The 21,699-nt window shown below is 46.9% G+C and overlaps 2 protein-coding genes and 1 long non-coding RNA gene across 3 annotated transcripts; 1 reads left to right on the forward strand and 2 right to left on the reverse strand.

The window, feature by feature from the left end:
• Window positions 1-304: 304 nt before the first annotated feature.
• LOC125978622 (uncharacterized) lies at window positions 305-6,446 on the reverse strand. Its single transcript, XR_007485101.2, has 3 exons — window positions 6,329-6,446; window positions 1,682-3,839; window positions 305-1,193 (listed from the first exon to the last, which is right to left on the reverse strand). It is a non-coding gene; the product is annotated as an uncharacterized lncRNA (long non-coding RNA).
• On the forward strand, window positions 6,034-9,128 carry tlx1 (T cell leukemia homeobox 1). The gene is made up of 3 exons (XM_049736128.2): window positions 6,034-6,491; window positions 7,351-7,588; window positions 8,713-9,128. The coding sequence occupies exons 1-3, from the start codon at window positions 6,083-6,085 to the stop codon at window positions 8,921-8,923; spliced, it is 858 nt and encodes a 285-aa protein (XP_049592085.1). The 5' UTR covers window positions 6,034-6,082; the 3' UTR covers window positions 8,924-9,128.
• Window positions 9,129-13,482: 4,354 nt separating this feature from the next.
• On the reverse strand, window positions 13,483-21,351 carry si:ch211-250c4.3 (uncharacterized protein LOC100535981 homolog). The gene is made up of 7 exons (XM_049736129.2): window positions 20,867-21,351; window positions 16,198-16,799; window positions 15,453-15,614; window positions 15,144-15,288; window positions 14,355-14,470; window positions 13,905-14,026; window positions 13,483-13,591 (listed from the first exon to the last, which is right to left on the reverse strand). Exons 1-7 carry the CDS (start codon window positions 20,943-20,945, stop codon window positions 13,492-13,494), a joined length of 1,326 nt encoding a protein of 441 aa, XP_049592086.1. The 5' UTR covers window positions 20,946-21,351; the 3' UTR covers window positions 13,483-13,491.
• Between the last annotated feature and the right edge of the window lie 348 nt (window positions 21,352-21,699).

Raw genomic sequence — 21,699 nt, forward strand, 5'->3', positions numbered from 1 at the left:
CGGGCAGGCAGGCAGGCAGGCAGGCAGGCAGGCAGGCAGGCAGGCAGGCAGGCAGGCAGGCAGGCAGGCAGGCAGGCAGGCAGGCAGGCAGGCAGGCAGGCAGGCAGGCAGGCAGGCAGGCAGGCAGGCAGGCAGGCAGGCAGGCAGGCAGGCAGGCAGGCAGGCAGGCAGGCAGGCAGGCAGGCAGGCAGGCAGACTGTCAGGCAGACTGTCAGGCAGACTGTCAGGCAGGCAGGCAGGCAGGCAGGCAGGCAGGCAGGCAGGCAGGCAGGCAGCCAGGCAGCCAGGCAGCCAGGCAGGCTGAGAGAGAAAAAGCCCTCTCGAATGGAACATTGATTGGAAGGTTGAATGCACAAACTTTGACAAAGTTAGAACTGCATTGAATGAAATTGTCCTTTCCAGTTCAACAAGCATACCCTTTTTTTTCCAAGTCCTCTTAAAAGTCTGCAATCGTAGTTTTGTTTTGTGTTCACAAATTGTATCTTTCTCAGGGATGAAACGATCGATCCGTCTGATAATTATCGGCCCAATAATATTGAATTGGCCAGTATGGAAAGCCGCATTAAACGCACTAATGTTGTCTGGTTACTTTCATTTTAAGAGTGGGAGTCTCGAGCGCATTGGCGCCGCTAAGTGCGACATAAAAAGTCAACAGCGAGACAACTGTCTTCCCGAGCGCTTCATTTGAAGGAGGGAGGGCTCTCGGCCGGGCCCAAATCTCACCGTACGGCAAATGCCCCCCAAAAAGGAATGAGAGAATGTACATTTCAGCCCGTGGGTCCCATTCACTTCACCTGAGAGCTGCGGCCTGCTTCACGGGTAGCTGGAGAGTAACGACGACCTTCTTAAATGTACTTGGAGCTTATGTGGATCTAGATGGCGGAGGAGATGGCACGCCATCAGTGACAAATTGTCGTTGGCTCTGACAGCGGAATGTAAACAAAAGCAAAGCAGCATACTTTTTTCCCCTTCCAGATAGCTGAGCATGTACCTAGCACGTCTTCTTCCGTTACGCCATTCCGTGTCTGCTCATCACGGCGGCTCCGATGCCTCCAATTTCCACATATAAAAGCCAGACACAGTGTGGAGTGTATTTTCCAGGTCAAGTTTGGGGTTAGGGTGCTTCTGCAGCTTCCTGGAGCTGCTCGGAAGCTCTTTACTGCTTGTCTGTCACAGTTACACTTATTTATGACCTGGAAAGTAAAGTTCACACGCGCACACACGCGCGCACACGCGCGCACACGCGCGCACACGCGCGCACACGCGCGCACACACACACACACACACACAGTTAACAATAACTTGACTTTAGTTAGTAAATGAAAGCTACGAGTATGAGCTTGTTGTCATAAGTGAAGACTGAGGTCGACTTGCTCCAACCCAGCTATGACATCTGGACAGCGTTAGGGTCATATTTGATCGGACATGAGCTACGTTACATATGCGGTGAAAAGAAATGAATGCAACATTTTGAGTGAAAACGTTTTCATATTGCTTGGGGGGAATATCGTAGCGACTACCTCTTGGCTTTTGCTGTGTCTCAGATCCTACCTAACTGGCCGGCATGTGATCCGCTTGTTGTTAGTCGGTCGGGACAGTCCATTAAGACAATTAGAGCTGACCTTTGACCTCTTAGAAATGAGAGAAAACAAAAAGACACGCTTCTTGACTGAACTCTCACCTTTTAATCTGTTGTTGTGTTTCCAGTTTGAACACACTGCTCACGTCATTGCCGGATTGCCGTCACACACAAGGTGGGGGGGGGGGAACACACGTCTTTAAACGCTTGAGCAGAGAGCCTTCTCGCTCTAGTCCGTGACTAGTCGCTGGGCCACGAGGCAGCCAGCCAAAGTGGGGCCAAAATGTTACAACACCACGATGAAGTGTCACGGTCGGGTGTAGCGTGGAGCAGGACGACCAAGTGCAGCTTGGACCAGGGTTTATTGAAGCAACTCAAAAGGCAAACTCGCATGACTTAACAAACAATAACTTGACTGACTGACCGGGACGTGAAACAAGAAGACAGCAGGACATGACGGCATCAAGACAGGACGACAACACCGAACGACAACACCGAACGACAGCGACCAACACGACAGCGACCAACACGACAGCGACCAACATGACAGCAACCAATGATCCGACAGGGAGTGAGGGGCAGGCAGACAGGACTTATATACACGACAGGTAACGAAAGGCAGGTGGGAATAATCACACTGATCATGGGCACACAGGAGGGGAGGGGCGAGCACACAGACAGAAACCAAGACAACAGACACACAGTGGAGCAGTTGGGGACGAGACGTGACGTGACATGAAGTGATTGAACATACTCATGGTCCAGCAAATGTCATTCTTTCTGCGTGAGCATGAGAAGAACTGTGAAAAGCGGACCGAGCCAAAGAAAAGGCAACGATGGTACAATGATGTAGAAGAGTACAGCATGTTTCGGCATACAGGCGCAAACACGAATCCCGGGGGCCGCACAGGCACCGGCCAGTCTACGTCTGCGTGTGTATCAAAACGAATGTATATATTTTTACGTATATATCTATATACATTCCCTTTGATCAAGGAAGTTTCCGTTTTGAAAAATGAAGCATAAAATTCCTCATCACAGTTTAGAAATGTTACAAATGAGTCCATTTTGAATCAGTGTTCAATTCACTCCAAGTCCAAAGGGAAAACAGAAATAGGTGATCCGCTTTTTTTCTTTCTGGCGAGATGCAAAGACGGCCGAGCCCTCCAAGCCCGAATAATCATCAGCCAAAACATCCATCCGGAAGCGTCCAGCCGAGCCGCAGAGCCTGGGGACAGGACGACGGCAGGACTGGAGGAGGGGTGACGGACAGCACTTGTGCTCCGCTGACAGAGGCTCAAGCATTCGATCAGACACGGCCCACCTGCTTGTGTGGGGGGGGGGGAGTCAGTTCCTTCCAATTTACAGAAACTAAAGCCAATCAATCCAAGCTCGCTGCGTCAAGTCCAAACTTCCATGCACAGTGGCTCTGTAATGACTGACACTTGTGTTTGGCCTCGTCACGGGCAGACAGGGGCAGACAGGGGCGCACAGGGGCTACAGTATCAAAGCTCCGTGCGTTCATTTGTTGTGTCTCGCTCTCGCCACTAATAGCACACGTCGCTTCCATTTGTTGACGCGCAGCCAAGCGACTTGTGAGCACCGTTGACAGACCGAGTGGCCGTAATGACATCTTATCGGTTTCAACGCAACAAGGGACAAATGGAACTGAGAGGAATGGACTGGTGATGCGCTATTTGAAAGTGTCATTGTGCGTTGACTTCACAGAAACATTTGACTGCACAGCAGCAACTCAATTCTATTTTTCCCTCACTTTCACGCAAGTACACTATGGGTGCACTTGACCGTCTGCCTGCCAAACGTTCTCCATGCAACATTCTGCAGGTTTATGCGTCATTTGACATGAAAGAGCGCTCTTTTCCAACCCTGGTGATGATGATGTCATCGGCGCCACCATGACAGACAGCACACCGCCCAATCGCAGCGACAGCTTGTATGGGTGTGGAAAGAAGCTCTCTGCTGTTTAGCATGTCTACAACGAATGCGCAACGGATGAAATAGAATGTAAACACTCGTTGATTATTTACATTGATTTGTTGGATATTTACTGATCATTGTAATGTGCAAAGCCTTGACTTGAAAGAAGACATTTCACTCCCAGCGATTGAAGTGCTCCAAGAGGTTCCAAATGTTGCCATTGCAGTTTGCGTTAATGGAAAGTGGAGTGAGTTGCTGACAGAGCTGGCGCCAGAGATTTGGAGGTCAAGGGTCAAGGACTCTGCAGGTAGAAGGCAGCGCACTGCTTCAGCAAGGGAGGAAAAAACAACAACAACATCAACATCAACAACAGCAGCAACAGCAACAGCAACAACAACAACAACAACAACAACAACAACAACAACAACAACAACAACAACAACACGGTGCTTGGATTCAAACAGCAGGGAGTCAGTCTGCTGAAGCCACCGCGGGAGATGCGTTCCAGAACCACCCGCAATAAACCAAGATCAGTAAAGTAAGCACAAACGATATATGTCTCATTTGGAAATGGAAACGCCATTGTATTGCAACATTGTTTTTCTTGTCGGCCGCTAGGGGGCGTGGGTGTGCTTTTCCTTGCAAAAAAGGCTCCAGCGTCAGAATGACCGACCACACCACGCTGCACCAACCCGCTCTGCCGGGTTCAGGCGGTCGGGGGACATTGTGCACAGCCAAACCAAAGTGAGTGAGAGTTGCGCACAAATCTACCTCCCTCCCTCCCGTTGCATTGTAGTCCAGTACACAATCTATAGAGTAACAACTTTTCAAGCCCTTCCTTCCCTCCCAATACTTTTACGCGACATAAACCTTTTTGTTAAAAAGCATTCCTTAATGATATCCATCAGATTCATGAGTGCACAATCAGAATATGTGGCATTGCGCAATCCACCACACATGCATCACTGAGCCATGTCGTACACACTTTGCACTTTGCATGTGTCTAATGGGGCTCCAGTCGTTTGAATGGTTTTGCAAGTACCCTCCCTTATCTTCATGATGGTCTGTTAGCATTAAAATTTGATGCTGGTCACTTGACCAATGAGGACCATTTAAAAGTGATGAAATATTCACAACCTAATGCCCTGTGTGGAGTAATTAAGTCCCAGTGGCTGTGAGCCGCAGAAAAGATCAATGGGTCGTCAGTTGGTCGGTCGGTCGGTCGGTCACTTTCTTTTTCAGGTACTTGCTGCTTGAATTCAGTTCTTGGCACCTCTCCAAATGGGAAATAAGGCGTACTTTTGTTTCTATCAACTGCCATCCTTTGTATTCCAATGAATATCCATTGGATCCAAAGGCGCAATTCATCATTGCATGGAGTGCAGTCTCCACATGAATATTAATGGTAGATTTAGTCATGTATGAGTGGCTTGCTTTTCAGGCTGCAATGAAACATTCCAGCATCCTCCACAGCCTCAGTAACAAATAAAAAGCATATCAGCGTTCATATCAATTGCATCCCTCTGAACATAAATTATGAATGGAACCTGCTCCATGAAATAAATCATCCATCTCACAAACATCACTCATTTTGCAGGGAGTGGTTTTGTTGCATTTGTCGATGATTTCAGTATCAGCTTTGAAGAAGAAGAAAACGAGGGAGGGTTCAACGACGAGTAGATTTTGAGCTTAGTAATAAGGAAGTTGAAAACGTGAACCACATCTACATGTTGTTGCAAATGAATCTGTCCAAATTGTTGTCTTTTGGGTTTTTTTTTTTTTTTTTGGGGGGGGGGGGGGGTGATGATGATGATGATGATGATGATGATGATGATGATGATGATGGATGATGGTCATGATAAAATGGGTTCATTTCCAGCTGAGTATGAATAAATGGTTGCCTATATTGATACGTCTGTGCCCTGTAATGAAGTGGCTTTAATTGGCCTGCCTAATGACGTCGGCTTAATTTTTGAAAAGGATAAGCCATTTAGAAAAGGCTACTCGCATTCCAAGACATTCACGCTTCCAAAAGCTGAATTGTTTTGATTTGTGCCTTTACGTTGAGAGACCATTAGGCATGTGAAGTCTTCTTAGAAGTGTGCACGACTGCCTGGCCACCAGTCCCGAGTGCGCCCTGGCTCACTTGGAATCGGCTGACATGGAAAATATTGCCTTTGAATGGAATTGTGCTCTTTTATTTTCCTAGAAATGTCATGCGTTTTGCATGCTTGCTAAATGCCCGAGTGTTGCTTGTACTTTTGAAAGAGGCGAATCTTTGCAATCAATTGATGCCTTTTGGGGAGAGGATGAGGCGCAGGAAGGGGGCGGGCGGGCGGTCGGACGAGCGGGGGCGACTTTCAGTGGGGATGCAAAAGCCTGTCTGCGTGGATGTTGCGCACATGCACGTGCACGTGCAGCCGCCCGCCCGCCCGCCCGCTCTCACTTGATAACGGCCAGAGCGGCAAGGCCTGGGCTCACTGTTGGAGTTAACGCGTGCGTGTCCACTGCGCCAGCGCGCAAGCCCGCCCGCCAGCCCGAGCCGCCGATGCGTGGAGGCCGGCCATGGATCACATGGGACTAGCGGGGGCACATCTGCAGCAGCAACACGCGCACGCGCACGCGCAGGAGTCGATCAGTTTTGGAATCGACCAGATTCTCAGCACCGTGGAACAAAGTTGCATGCTGAGTGCGAGGATGCACGAGACGGATTACGGACACCCGCTATACAACTGTAACCCCAACAATGGCTTCGCGTGCGCTCACGGCGGCGGATATAACTGCAACAGTGTGCAACTCGGCGGCCCTTACCACACGAACGTGAGCGGGCCCAATCCCGCTGGGGTCATCCGCGTGCCTGCGCACCGACCGCTGAGCGCCGGCAACGCTTGTATGCCGCCGGGAAACAACATAAGCGCGCTCACCTTCCCCTGGATGGAGAGCAACAGACGATACACAAAGGACAGGTTCACAGGTATGACAACTGAACACAATAGAACACAATAGAATAGAATGGAATGGAATGGAATGGAATAGAATAGAATAGAATAGAATAGAATAGAATAGAATAGAATAGAATAGAATAGAATAGAATAGAATAGAACGGAATATAATATAATATAATATAATAGAATAGAATAGAATAGAATAGAATAGAATAGAATAGAATAGAATAGAATAGAATAGAATAGAATAGAATAGAATAGAATAGAATAGAATAGAATAGAATAGAATAGAATAGAATGATGGCACGGTATTGACATCAAGTCCACTCAATTTAACATGTTGAACTGACATCAAATGCACACAGGAGAAACTTCAATGCGAAAGAAAATATTCAGTGACAAGAATAAAAAATGAAGCACTTTCGTGACAATATTAAAATAAAATACACGTGATACCGTGCATAAAAACATTTCCTTTACAGAAAATATGGTTAGGTTGTTGTGTGGTCTAGTTTTATTTCCTCAACTGACGACTATAGGCGAACAGAAAAAAAATAATTGATCATCCGATTGGAAGAAAATTTATATTTGAAGACGATCAAATAAAACCATTAAAAAGCACCCCGCAGCACGGCCAATACGATGTTAAATGTATGCCTTTCTGTCTGACAACTTCAAACTAAACATTCATTAGCTGCATCTGTCAATGTGCAAATGTATATATATATATATATATATATATATATATATATATATATATATATATATATATATATATATATATACATATAATGATTATACATCTCTATATATAGATGTATAATCATTTCCATTCTCAATCATTATGGTCTTCTTTTTGTCTTGTTCTTCTTGTTTGGGTCTGTCCAGTGTCTCTCTCACCCCTCACTGTAACGCGTCGTGTCGGACACCCCTACCAGAACCGGACGCCGCCGAAGAAGAAGAAACCGCGGACGTCGTTCACTCGACTGCAGATCTGCGAGCTGGAGAAACGCTTCCACCGCCAGAAGTACTTGGCGTCTGCCGAGCGGGCCACCCTTGCCAAAGCCCTCAAAATGACCGACGCTCAGGTCAAAACCTGGTTCCAAAACAGACGCACCAAATGGAGGTGGAGCATTTTTCACGAGTACTCTGAAATACTGAATCTTTGGAGTAGGTTAGGGTCACCTTGAAATCACGGAGTTCAACATTAATTAGTTAATTCATTAATTCATTAATCCTGCACCAATCAGATATACGTGTGTATATATATATATATATATATATATATATATATATATATATATATATATATATATATATATATATATATATATATATATATATATATATATATATATATATATATATGTCATAATCGGATGACATGGAATGATAAATTAAATAGAATGCCAACGTGCAATCTGGATGCTTGTCATTAGCATGGTCCCGCTTGAGCAACATATTTCGTTCAAATCAGACAAAATTCTGCAGGCGGCAAATCATTTCTGATTGCCGACTTAAGAAATATGTTTAAAAACGTGTTTGTTTGTTTGTTTTTAATCTCCCGCTGTTTACGGACGACGTGGCAAATTTATTGTTGTCAAACATAATCAAAGTCGGAATTCTCCATTTTTAATGGAAAGATAATGACGAAGAATAATCAGCATTGATCATGAATGGGGAGGACACACATAAACCCTCGCATGGATCCTCCCGCAACGCCGGTAATAATGGAATCTGCCGTCATTTGAAACCAATCTAGAATTGCCTGCATGTTTGAACACCTTGCAATTTGGACTGTTTGAAAGAATTTGAAAATAATATAAAAAATAAATGCGTCCTTTTTTAATGAACAGTGTTCGAACGAACGCTGCACCCTGAAAATGCTGGGACAAAAAAAAAAAAAAAAATATCCCAACCCAATATGGGTTAAAATTGCACAAAACAACCAAAGAATTTTTTTTAGCAAAACAACCCTAGCGTTAAAGCAGCATTTTTAAGCATGCATGTTTGTTTATCTTAATGATGCCATTTCTTTTATTCACAATTGAATTGTTTTAGAAATCCTTTCTTTTAAGCATATCCATCAAAGCATGAAAAACGAAAGCACTTCAGCCCGCATGACAAAATGTACATGACGCTATGCAAGTTCAAAGAGAACAAATACCATAGCCTACTTCAAAACAAACTAACATTTGATTGATTTGTATTATTTTGGATTTGTGCGCGCGCGCTGACCTGGTTGCGCAGGCGGCAGACGGCGGAGGAGAGAGAGGCGGAGAGGCAGCAAGCCAACCGGATTCTCATGCAACTGCAGCAGGAGGCCTTCCAGAAGTCCATCAACCAGCCGGTGACACCGGACCCGCTGTGCCTGCAGAATAGCTCTTTGTTCGCCCTGCAGAATCTGCAACCTTGGACCGAGAACACCGCTAAGATCAGCAGCGTGTCGGCCTGCGAGTAGGCGGCCGGCCCAAAGTTTCTGCATGCGCAGCAGCCCACGTGACTTGCGCCGTGCGGCCTGTCACGCTGGAAACGATTCGGCACTCGCCGGTCCATTTTCCGTCCGCCTTTTCTCTGACTGAATGTGCCTCCCTCCGGATGGGGTCCCCTGCACAGGCCCCGATCGTCCGCCATCAGTCATGAAAAAAAGACTTTTATAAGGCGTTGCTAACGGACTTGGTTTTTTTTTTTTTTTTTTTCTATCTATCTGGACCATTGGACAGCAATGTAAAATAGAGAGCACCTTTCAATATATGCCAATTGTTTAACAAAAGATGCAAATTTGTATGTATATGGGCCTACAGGCCAATAAACATATCATGAAAACACACCACCCGACATGATTTCAATGTGACATTTCATCATTTTTGATGAACATTTGTCAAAGGCCTTCAACTTGTAAATCATTACAATTCCCAATGGACAAAATGAAGAAGAGAAAAACAAAAACGAATTAACGTGCTATATTATGCTGCTGCTGCTGCTGCTGCTGCTGCTGCATTTCTCCCCAAACCACGAATTTTATTTTATTTCAATTTTTGACTTGACCACGAAACCATTTTGTGTCGGCAGTGGGCCGGAATTTTTAACAAAAAACGTGCCTAACACTGCTCATGTGTATTGTACGTTATGGTCACGCCTATATCTGCAATACAATATCCATTCATGGTTGAGATTTGACTTCAATGCAGTTGCAGGTGCTTCTCTCAAAGACAACCGCAATCACTGAAAAAAGAACTCTTGGTGACAATCTCCCGAAGCGATATGTTACAAAATGATTTGAATTTAACATTGTTCACGTTGCATTGGATTTTTTGGGATACGAGTTCAAATATTCTCTTGTCTTGGAAAGCACGGACGCTGCAGCGCTTCTTTTTGTAATTGCAAGTTGTCCCACTCACCACAAGCACGACACGCACTCAAACAGGCACACGCGCAAGCACACGCACACGCACACGCAATGGCTGCAGTTCTGGCTCATCAAAACTTGACTGCTTCTTCATATAAATTGTATCAATTGAATGACATACTATATCGATCATTTATGGAACTATTTGAACGAGTTGCAATTGCATAATGTTGCGTAGTGAAATGTGTACTATGAGATCAAAATCTCGGAGGAATACTGCATTTTATGGAAAGAGATATGCGTACCAGTGCCGAAGTGTAATGTGACATTCCCCAGGACAGGACCGCTTTCCTCAACCTGAAACAACAATTCACCCTAACCCTTTCAACACGGGAAACTCTTTGAATTTCTCTCTCTCTCTCTCTCTCTCTCTCTCTCTCTCTCTCTCTCTCTCTCTCTCTCTCTCTCTCTCGCGCGCTCTCGCTCTCTCTCTCGCCTGCCACCTGCTGTACACTGGCAAGTATAGCAAATGAAATCTTGAATTGCTTACTATGGAGCAAAATGACTCAATGAAGCTTCCTGAATGATTTTACGCAATCTCGCTTCATTTTCTCTACGGCGACATTGTGCAGTTAGCATGCAATGATTGTAGGCAGTGGCTAAACAACCAAGTAGTAGTCAGTAGTATTGCAGTATTAGCAGTAGGTGTGCCGGGATTGCTCAAAACTTACAAGCTGAAATTGGCTAGCTCAGCATGACGAACAATGGCAATGTGCTTACTTCCTCACTCGAGGAACATTTGTGATGGCGACGTTTTGCTTGCACCTCTGCTGAAGAAAATAGTCACGGTTGGCTGCTTAATCAACAATAGTTGAATTCAAAAAATAAACACCACAGGACGAGGTAGAGCATAAAAATACTGTATTTGGAAAATGCATCACTGCGATATGCATACAGTAACATAATATCGACTAAAGGTGTCTGGCAAGTCTAAAAATCAAATGTCTATTTTTTGTTGTTGTTGTTAAAAGAATACAAAAAAACAAACGACGTCATGGTTGTAACCTAAGAGAAGAAGATTTGGATGTGAACTGGTATCTCCCATCATAGATCATGCTGACATTATCATCAAAACGTCAAAGTCTTGACCGAGATCCACGTTTGTCCCAATCCTAAGGTCCTGAATACAATATGTATAGATAGATATATACGGATATATTTAGTGTATGTAGACCAGCACTTAACTAGAGAGAGCTATTTGTATATGGCGCACATTCAACGGACTGTAAATAAATGGAAAAAAATGTTGATGGAAATGAATTAGGGATCATATGACTTCACTGGTTTCTTTTAGATCAAACAAATTGTCCATCAGCTGATAACTATCACATCTGTGACACTGATGACGGCGGAAGAAACCGCCGAAACATGTCAGGTAATGAACCTAAAACATTTTGTTTGATATAAAAGAAACCAGTGAAGTGATTTAAAAAAAAAAGGAAAAACAAGATGAACTTAGTACAATTAATTAGGGACCATATGCTTCTGCATGTATCACTAAATTCATCAGGCAAAGTCCCAATGTTTGCAGTTTGACCTTTCCTCCCTCCCACGTACTGTAGCTGCAGCGTTGGAATGTTCCCTTTAATTCCTTAGTTACTATCTATCGCTCGTCTTCTCCGTTCTTTCCATTTTCCGCTCCCGCTCGCTCGCTCGCTCGCTCTCCTCCTAATCCTGCTCGACAACATCTGGATGGGATTTGAGGACAAAGATGGATTGTGTTACTCACTGACTTTTACTCTCTGTCACGGCACGGATGGAGCAGGGCGACCAAATGCAGCTTGGACCAGCTTGCGTTATTGGAGGAACTCAAAAGACAGACTCGGCAAACTGACATGACTTAACAAAGCAATAACTAGACCAGGGGTCGGCACCCGCGGCTCAAGAGCCGCATGCGGCTCTTTAGCACGCCCCTAGCGGCTCCCTGGAGCTCTTGCCAAAAGGCGTGAAAATGGAAAAAGATGTTTTTGTTCTGTTTTGTTTTTTTTAAATAGGGTTTTTAGATGGTAATCATGACACAAACACTCTTATGCTGTAGAAAATTATGTAGATGTACATATGTTAAAAATAGCGAATTTCAGAGCGGCGCAAAATTGCGTCATAGCAAGCGACACAGCACAGGCGAGTTGGAAACGAGTGAGCGAGCGAGCGAGCGAGTGACGGGCCATAGATTCAAAAGGCAAAAAGAGAAAGACAGCGAATGAGAACAGAGGCTTTCAGAAAGAACGGACTCAACTATTTGCTTTCATTGCCAGTGCCAGTGCCGAAGGATTGCCTGAATGTTTGATTTGCGATGACAAGTTGTCAAATATAACAACAAGAGCAATTTGGAGCGACATTTTCAGCTAAAGCATGCTAAATTTGCTGCCGACCACCCAGTTGGAACTGAGAGGAAAGGTGCAATTTGAGGAACGAAAAAACAGTTGCAACAAGTGGATTGCATCTCTATATGGCTCTTTGAACATTTTAGGTTGCCGACCCCTGAACTAGACTGACTGACCGGAACGTGAGACAAGAAAACAACAGGACCGCAAGACATAACGACGACGACGGCGGCGGCGGCGGCGGCGGCGGCAACAACACACAATGATCCGACGCGGAGTGGAGTGAGGGGCAGACAGGACTTAAATACAAGACAGCTAACGAGAGGCAGGTGACCGCGGTTGCATTGATTGAGGGGAGGGGCGACGAGGGGAGGGGAGGGGCAGACAGGACTTAAATACAAGACAGGTAACGAGAGGCAGGTGACCGCGGTTGCATTGATTGAGGTGACGCGGGAGGGGAGGGGCGACGAGGGGAGGGGCGACGCCAACACAAACCATGGCAACCTAGACACAGCAAAACTGGGGACGAGACGTGACACTCTCTTACTTTTAGCAGCCCTTCTCAAAATTGGGGAACAATGAATGATGTCATATCATTTCAAAATGCATAGCGCAGAGACACCTTATGCCGCCACATTTACATTTGGCACTGGCAATGAAAGCCAAGAGGCACATTGAGCATCTTCAAATAGTGCTTTGGAAAGGCAAGTGCAAATACGGATGGATGGCCATCTAACTTGTTTTGTTTATAAAAGCTTCTGGATGACTGAAGAGCTCATGCGAAGGCTTCAAGCCGTTATCACCCATGAGAAAACTCCTTGTTTTCAAATGTGCATTTGAGCGCAATTGCTGCTGCTCACCTCTGCCAGAAGCGCTTCTCCAACGTACACAGACGGGATGGGCGGGTCCTCCGTCCGTCCGTCCGTCCGTCCGTCCGTCCGTCCGTCCGTCCGTCCGTCCGTCCGTCCGTCCGTCCGTCCGTCCGTCCATCCATCCATCCATCCATCCATCCATCCATCCATCCATCCATCCATCCATCCATCCATCCATCCATACATCCATACATACATACATACATACATACATACATACATACATACATACATACATACATACATGGATGGATGGATAGCTAGCGCTTTGCACTTGATATTGTACATGCAGTACAGTGGTTGTCCACTTGGGGACGCCATCCTCACGACACGTTACTTCTACGTAGATTCTTTGCCTTGCACGTTGATAAATGTATGGTGTATTTATTTGTCAGTCAGCAGGCTCCAACTGTACCTCAGTATTTTAGGATTGTAGCCAAGGGACGTGCAATTTGCTGATGTGGCCCATGACAATCATGGAGTTCCTGTTTCTGTTATCAGGTTCCCTTTGTCCCACATCAGGCCTAGAAAAATCCAAGCAATGGTAAAGTCAATTAGTTTCATATCAAACAGTTCTCAAAATATAACATGTGAAGAGCCTAGAAGGCATTTGACTGCTTTGAAATGTTTGTGGGAAAAGTTCATGTCCGCATCATGTACGTCTTTGGAATCGTCACACGCTTTCCCAATCTGGAAGATAAGTCCTCGTCGATTGATGTGAGTATTGGGTGGCCAAAAAAAACAAAACAAAACAAAACTAAAAAACCCAATAAATAAAAAGCCCGACTTTTGGAAAAATTGCTGAATTAACATCAGCAGATTTGCACCGATGCCCACCTGTAGAGTTGCGGACAGGAGATCTTCAGTGAGCTGGCCGTTAATCCCACTTTGCTCTTGTTTCTTACGTTTGTTTTCTTCAATAGGTCCTTGACTCTGCCCCATGTGTCACAATCAGCCAGCTGAGGCGTTGGAGCAAAACGTTACACACAAAAGCACCGCGTCCAGTCAAATAAGCTCAACGAGTAGTCGTTGGAGCTCCAGTTTACACGCTGCCGTTTGGACGTGGACCCCGATTCTTTTGGTCACAAATACAAGTAGTATTTCAAATGGACGCTATTCAGACCGGAGCAAGCGCTTTTAAAAGTCTCGACGCTGTGCAAAAACGAGATGACCTTTGCCACACATTGTTGTATCAAGCGCCGCCGAACAAGCACAGGCATGACTCCGATCCTGCCAAATTAGCCAAAGAAAAAAACAAACAAATACTGCCATTGTTACATGACTCACCGGCCGATGAGGGATGGAAAGCCCTTGGTTGTTTTCACGGAGGAAGACGTCCCCCTGGTTGTCACTCATTGGCTTGAGACTTCTTTTGCTTGGTGTCAAACTAGCATAAAGCCTGTCTGCAAGCACAGAACAATCCAGATGCCTTTACAAGCAAGAAGCTTGCTTGCTTCCTTGCTTTGAGCTGAAGACTGAATCTTCTGCCTTGTTACTGTCAGGAATTGTGCCTCGTACCTGCCTGTCTGCCTGTCTGCCTGTCTGCCTGTCTGCCTGTCTGCCCGCCTGCCTGCCAGCCCGCCTGTCTGCCTGTCTGTCTGTCTGCCTGCCTGCCTGCCTGCCCGCCTGCCCGCCTGCCCGTCTGCCTGCCAGCCCGCCTGTCCGCCCGCCAGCCCGCCTGTCTGCCCGCCTGCCAGTTTGCCAGCCCGCCAGCCCGCCTGCCCGAGTTAGAATTTGAAAAGACTGCAGTCAAATTCGGGGAGCTGATGTCTGATGACAAGGTAAAGTGGGAAAAGTGAAAAGCATTTAGGGCTTGCTGTAGGCTGGGGGTTTAAAACTCAAATAACAGACGCATTGGATCCATTCCACAAAGGTGGGTGTCAGCCAGGAAATGAAAAGCATATTGAAAGGTTATCAAGCGGCGGTGGAGATTCAATATCATCATCGTCCTGTTTGAGTGAGCTATTCGGTAGGATCCACAAAACGTCAACTCCATTTTTTTTTCACATGTCAAAGGCTCAGCTCAAGAGCCATTTTTCATTCTTGCGTTAAGGTAAATGAATTGTCATGACTTACTAGTCTGGGCTGATGCCAGCGGATGGCGGGAGACCTCTGGGACGGCGGACGGATCGGAGAGTGTTCCACTGCGGGACAAATCAAGGCCCGTGTCCTCAAAAGCCAGCGTGGCTGCAGCGCAGCTGCAATGGGCTTGGAACAAGTCCTGTCATCACAACACCACCACAGGAGCAGCAGCAGATTTCATCATTTCCAATATGCTTGATCATTGCATAAGCAGCAGATATTTGAGGAGGGAGGGAGGGAGGGAGGGAGCAAGCGAGTTTGGAGTTCTCCTGTTGATTGCAATGGCTGTCGTGAGAAAATCACCTCTTTAGTCTTTGCCAAGCGGGCGTCCTTCTGCAAGCGGCAGATCTGCTTTTGAAGACCAAGGTTGTTCTCCTGCAGCTGGCCGATTTTTTCAATGAGCTGGCAGATGTGCTCCAAATAGCCAAGTCCTGAGCCCAAAGGATTGGAGCTCCATTCCTGTGTCTGGAGGAGCAGAGCAGAATCAAAAAGGTCCACAATTAAGACTCAACTCACAAAAGCATTTTTGCTGGGTGCAGATTGCTTCAGCCCAACAAAAGCAGGATAGCCAGATCTCTTGGGAGTTTCTCCTGTCCTGTCCTGTCCTGTCCTGTCCTGTCCTGTCCTGTCCTGTCCTGTCCTGTCCTGTCCTGTCCTGTCCTGTCCTGTCCTGTCCTGTCCTGTCCTGTCCTGTCCTGTCCTGTCCTGTCCTGTCCTGTCCTGTCCCAGGACAATGCTGTCCTGTCCAGCTGCTGGAAAGTCAAACGGAAACAATGTGGCTTACAGAGTGACATCATGCATTTCCTGCCTGCTATGCACAAACTCTCCTTATGAGCACACAAACACAGCGCCGTGCTAGAAGAAGTAAACATCAATAATGATGCAATGTCATTGGTCTCTTACTATCCAATGTTTCATCTATTAAGGTCCAATGGCTGATGATTGGAATGAAGGTTGAAGGAGTGTTGGCGTTCTGCTGCTTGTAGCGTCGTCGTCATCATCATCATCATCATCATCATCATCATCACGAGTGAACTAACTAACTCACCTCATGGAGTACGCAGCATTTGTCGTCACGAGCGGCGCTGCCCTTCAAGTCATGGACGGGTTGCTTCCAAGCCTTGAAGTTGAGCTTTTCAATCATCTCCCGGTCGCCCTCCGGCGCTGCGCTGCGCTCCTCTCTTTCCAGATCCTCACAAAGGTGCCGTTCACTTCTTGAAGAGCTGATCCCAACCTCTGACTGAGAAATGTCACAGCTCTGCCCATGTCGGGTTTGCTGCGTCGAAGGCTCAGAGTTTAAACGAGACGAGTCACAGGACGATTCGCGGCTGTGGACGGCAAAGCTCTGGTCGGAGCCCGTGGACGGCGAGTTAGCGCTGGATAACTCCACTCCAGAGTCCTCGGACTCAAACTTGTACAACCTGGTCAGCTGCGAGCCTGGGAAAATTCCCGACAGGTCGTCTGCGTTGCCGTAGCTTGGACTTTGTCCTGACTTGTCATCAGGCTGAAAATCCACCAAAGAGTCTTTGGAGCCACGCATTGGCAGCTTGTGTTGACAAGCTGCGGAGAGCGTGGCAGGGAAGTTGCCAAATAGCTTGATTTTGGTCAGCACAACGCCACTGTCCACGACTGTGTCTCGGGCCGCTTTGCCTGCAAAGAAAGAGCAAACATTTTAAAGCCAGGCAACAAGGAAGTCCGCGTCAAAGGCGCCCGATGTGCAGAAAATGAGCGCAAGCTGTGGCCACCCACAAGTACGTGCAAGTGAGCGCTTCAGGCGTCAGACTTTCCAAGCGCCGCCTCGCCACCCCAACGTCATCCATAGACTCAATGCTGATACCGCTGCTGGCTTTTGGCAACAAAATGACCATATCTGTACTTGTTTGCGTGGGGCTTGCACGCCAGGCCAGGCCAGGCCAGGCCAGGCCAGATGTGGCCAGGCAAGATGTGGCCAGGTCAGGCCAGATGTGGCCAGGCCAGGCAAGATGTGGCCAGGCCAGGCTTGTTGGTAAATGTAAAGGCTGGTTATCTTGTAAATGTGTAAATGGCAGTGCCTCAACAGTCATCAATCGCACCGCACTTGACTGACTTGAACAACAAGGCAGACTGTGTGGCTTTCTACAGGGGGAATTTCAGAGGCAAATATGAGATTAAAAGTTCTTTCAAGTGCTAAATCGGAGCCTTTTATCCTCAAGAGAGGGAGGGAGGGAGGGAGGGAGGGAGGGATAGAGATGGGCCCACATAAGCTTTCCTTACACAGCCTTCTAAAGGCTGAGTGACTCTTGTGCTTTACTCAGTGTAAGATGGAGCAAGACGGAGAGGGAGGGAGGGAGGGAGGGAGGGGTGCAGTGGAAGCACAGGCCCCACCCACCCACCCCACCCCACCCACAGACACACACATAACATGGGAATGTTATTGTTATTCCGCTTTGTTCGGGAAACGTGCGTAACACCCAATTCCTCACAAGCTTTTCTTTTTACCACTGTTAAGATTTAAATGCTACTTAGACTCTTTTATTGTCATTAACGCATGACACAAATTCACGTTTCAAAGTTTAACACCATCAATGTTAAAAGCCGAGTTGATGCATGTGCGAAGATGAACTCAACTGAAGCGTGCTGGAAATCAGTACAATGGAAGGGGGGGGGGGGGGTGTTATTGCTGAACAAAGCTGAATAAACAACTGTGCAAAAGTATCATCTGGCATGGAAGCCAGTTACACAACGTGCTTATTATGGCGGCGGCTGCTGCCGCTGCTGCTGTAAGGTACAGAAATGCACAGTCCATTCGATTGTGTAACTCAATAGTATCAAAACAACAGAGTATCTTTGGTGTGAGAGCCAGAGCCAGAGCCAGAGCCAGAGCCAGAGCCAGAGCCAGAGCCAGAGCCAGAGCCAGAGCCAGAGCCAGAGCCAGAGCCAGGCTTGTTTTGATTTCTCTCCTAATCTCCGGCCAGCCACTGTATGTAGTATCGTTGAATGGTAGTCACTCTGGCAAAAAGCTGCTCGTGATGTGTTTTGACCATATCGCTTTCCAAAAGCTCACTTCCTATTTGCACCTTTTTATTCATCCTTTGTTGAAGTCAAACAAACATTTAGAATCTCGTACTCAGGAATCAGAAAACAACTTTTGTTGTTTGTAGTTTGAAGAATTGCATAATAATCAATCACTTCAAACTTGTAATAGAATCAAAATTCCAAAGTAATGCGTAATGAAGTGGGCAACATTTTGCCAAACAAGACATTAGCCCATGAAAGCTAACACTCAGCCGGCCCCAAGGCACAACATCCCGCCTGCCCTTCATCTCTCAGATCAGACCAACAACAATGTTAGGTGGAAAGAAGACAAAAAAAAAAAAAAAAAATCTGCATTTTTTCAAGAACAGTCAGATGGAGCTTTTTCTCAGAAAGAGGGGGGGGGGGGGGGTAGTGGAGGGTATAAGCTGCCTTTTCTCATGGGGGGGGGGCCGTGGGGGTGGCTGTCCTTTTGAAAATGAAATACTCTCACCCCTGGAACAAGGTTGCAGTGCCAAAGTTAACATCAACTAGAAATTCAGCGCTTTCTCTCTCTCTGTACTGAGCTATATAGTACGTATGTGACACTCTGGTCTCATGTCAGATACTATTTGACACTGTACTGTACTTTCTTGTCAGTGTGCCGTCATCATCTACTATTCTGTTTACCTATAAGCTATCCTTTGTGATTTCTGAAAGACTCCGCCAAGAACACCTGGTGGACTTTTAATGACACGTCTTCTACGACGACCGGCGTCATCCAGACAGGTGTTGCTCTCATGCAGTGGTGGCGGCGGCACAAAAAGCTCTGTCTGCCTGTCTGCCTGCCTGCCTGTTTGGCTAAAAGCAGCGACGTATAATTACAACCAGGTCATTCTCCCTTCCAAACGTGACTAAGCCGCTTTTGCTTGTTATTGTCTAAAAACGTCCTGCTCATTTCCCGCCATACAAATGTGACATTCCACACAACAGTGGGATTGTGATTCACTTGGGTTCCCTCCCTCGCTCGCTCACTCCCACCTCGACAGGTGTTGTTGCTGCTTTGCCTGAAGCTCAATGCATTTCAGCTGCGAGACAGAGAGAGAGAGAGAGAGAGAGGCTGAGGGCAAAAACTGGTCAACAGGTTGTCAAGTCAAAAAACACAGCTTTTTGTTCTTTTGACATGCACTATAACAACGTTTTTGCATCCTCAATTGTTGCCCCACGCATGCATGGTTAATATTCTGTCGAGTATGCAGGCAGGATGAAAAAGGGCCGCTTTTGACGAGCGCTCATGAGAATTATGTTTGTTGCTCAAAGTACAGCTCGCTATATTTTTGCCTCGGTGTTTTGGCCGATAATCACGGTGCCATCAATGTGAGAACAAGCAGCGGTGGCGGCGGCGGCGGCGGCGGCATCATTCCACTACGTATCACTTCCTCTCTATTTTTGCCAGTCACCGGCCAGCCACCTTCTTTCTCAACACATGGGCCTGTTTGAGTCTCTGAATCCCTGTTTGCCAGCACGGCCGTGTCATCAAACTCACGGATGAGTCCCAGACGCTGCCTGCAGAGTCTTTATCAAAATGCCTCCCTGTTCTCAGCTCCACCCATGGCTTATCAAAAACATTTGGATAAGAAAAGAATGTTTTGGAGTTTGAGCAGGGCGACCAAATGCAGGCTTTATTGAGGGATAAGGTAGTTGGAAGCGAAGATGAGCGCAACAAACCGACAGAACCGACCGACAAACCAACCTAACGTAACAAAACAAGAACTGGACTGACTGACCGGGACGCGAGACAAGAAGGCATCAAACGTGAAGACGTCACCGAGGGGAGGGGAGGGGAGTGCAGACAGGATTTAAATACGAGACAGCTAACGAGAGGCAGGTGAGAATGATGATCACACTGATCATTGGCACACGGCAGGGCAGGGCAGGGCAGGGCAGGGCAGGGCAGGGCAGGGCAGGGCAGGGCAGGGCAGGGGCGACGGCAACAGACACACGGACAGAAACCACGACAATATGGCCACGAGCGGGGACGACAGAGTCCTGTAACGGAGGCATCGCTTCCACTGAAAGTTGACACTTTTCTTTTTATGTTCACCTGGAAAGCATATTGTCAAAACAATTCAGGCCAAATGCCATTTTCTAGTTGAAGGTGTACAGTGACACCAAAGACTGCCTGCCGGTCATTGTCGAAGTGCACCGTTTGAACTGGACATCCATCCGTGCACTGGAGCTGAGGCGGCTCCGGATCATAAGCCTGTCCCGCTGCGATCGTGACTCGGCCAGCTTTAAAATGACAAGGCTGCTGCATGCATGCATGCATGCATGCATGCATGCATGTGTCCACTCTAAGTGGAAGCTTGACAATGGGCCACATGACTCCAAAACTCAACTAAAAGCGGAATGATTGATCCTAAAAGAGACCAAAGAACCAAATGAAAGGATTCTTGCATCGCAGGTGCGGAAAGGAAGGCATCTCCGACCGAGCAAGGCGTGCGCATGGAATGTGCCGCAACCTGACACCTGAAAAAAGTCAAACGAAATCATACAATACTGCTCCGGCCGGCCGAGATTCCATTTACAACGCATTGGTTCTAAAAATGCGGGTTGATGCCACGCCATTGATTGGGACCATCTGGAACTTGACATGAGCACACCACACAATGTCAACTTCAAGACATTTCAAGACAAGCAAGGCTTAGGCAAAAAGTTGAGTGTACCTTTCGTCCAAGGAGTCAGGACGGAGAATGACTTCTGCCAACGGATAATCAGCCCGCTCTTTTTCCTCTTGACGCTCATCTTGTCACTGCTCTGGGAATGTACGGAACGCTCGCCGCCCTGCCACTTAATTCTGACGTTGGGAAGAAGAAGAACAAAGAATTGCTTTTCTTCTTCTCCCTCAAAATGGAAGGAAACGCTGGCTGTCTTTTGCCCAGTCCTTGGATAGGGTCACGATGCCCATGTTTGCTGCAGCTGAGGGAAATGAAAGGGGCCAGGCTCTAACAGGACAAGTTGAAGAGAGAGAAAAAGCAAGAGGACTGGCAAAGTGCCTGCCCAAGGGAGTGAGATAGTGGAGAAATGTGGAGGAATGTGCTAAAGAGCAAGTGACAAGAGGTGGAGGAGCAGGAGCAGGAGCAGGAGCAGCAGCGGGAGCCAGAGCCAGAGCCAGAGCAAGAGCAAGAGGAGGAGGAGGAGGAAGAGGAGGAGGAGGAGTCACAATGGAGGCTTTTAGGCCAAAAGGACATACGTCGAAAATCAAGCAGGAAATTAATGCTGGCCGCATCCATTCTTCCCTTGGGCTCAGGGAAATACTTTCCACTCGGAACCTAGGCTAGCCAGTGACAGAAGCTGCGAAACACATGCTCACAATGGTCATGGTGTTACAATGTGCACATTTCATTTCAAAATACATTTGACAATTCCATAAGAAAGTATGTGCTGATTTCATTTTGACAAAGAGCGCTTTTGAGCATTTGAGTTGGAGTCACTGTCAACGACCGTAATCCCTCGTATGTATGGATATCGCCATCGATCGGATCATTGACCGCCCGCC

Source organism: Syngnathus scovelli, chromosome 12 (genome assembly GCF_024217435.2).
Source record: "Syngnathus scovelli strain Florida chromosome 12, RoL_Ssco_1.2, whole genome shotgun sequence".
Lineage (NCBI taxonomy): Eukaryota > Metazoa > Chordata > Actinopteri > Syngnathiformes > Syngnathidae > Syngnathus > Syngnathus scovelli.

Coding starts and splice junctions, on each gene's coding strand:
- tlx1 (XM_049736128.2), top strand. CDS start 6,083: ATGGATCACATGGGACTAGCGGGGGCACATCTGCAGCAGCAACACGCG. Junction 6,492..7,350: donor CACAAAGGACAGGTTCACAG/GTATGACAACTG, acceptor GGGTCTGTCCAG/TGTCTCTCTCACCCCTCACT. Junction 7,589..8,712: donor AACAGACGCACCAAATGGAG/GTGGAGCATTTT, acceptor CTGGTTGCGCAG/GCGGCAGACGGCGGAGGAGA.
- si:ch211-250c4.3 (XM_049736129.2), bottom strand. CDS start 20,945: ATGAGCGTCAAGAGGAAAAAGAGCGGGCTGATTATCCGTTGGCAGAAG. Junction 14,471..15,143: donor GCTGGCATCAGCCCAGACTA/GTAAGTCATGAC, acceptor CTGTGCTTGCAG/ACAGGCTTTATGCTAGTTTG. Junction 13,592..13,904: donor TCCTGTCCGCAACTCTACAG/GTGGGCATCGGT, acceptor GGATTTTTCTAG/GCCTGATGTGGGACAAAGGG.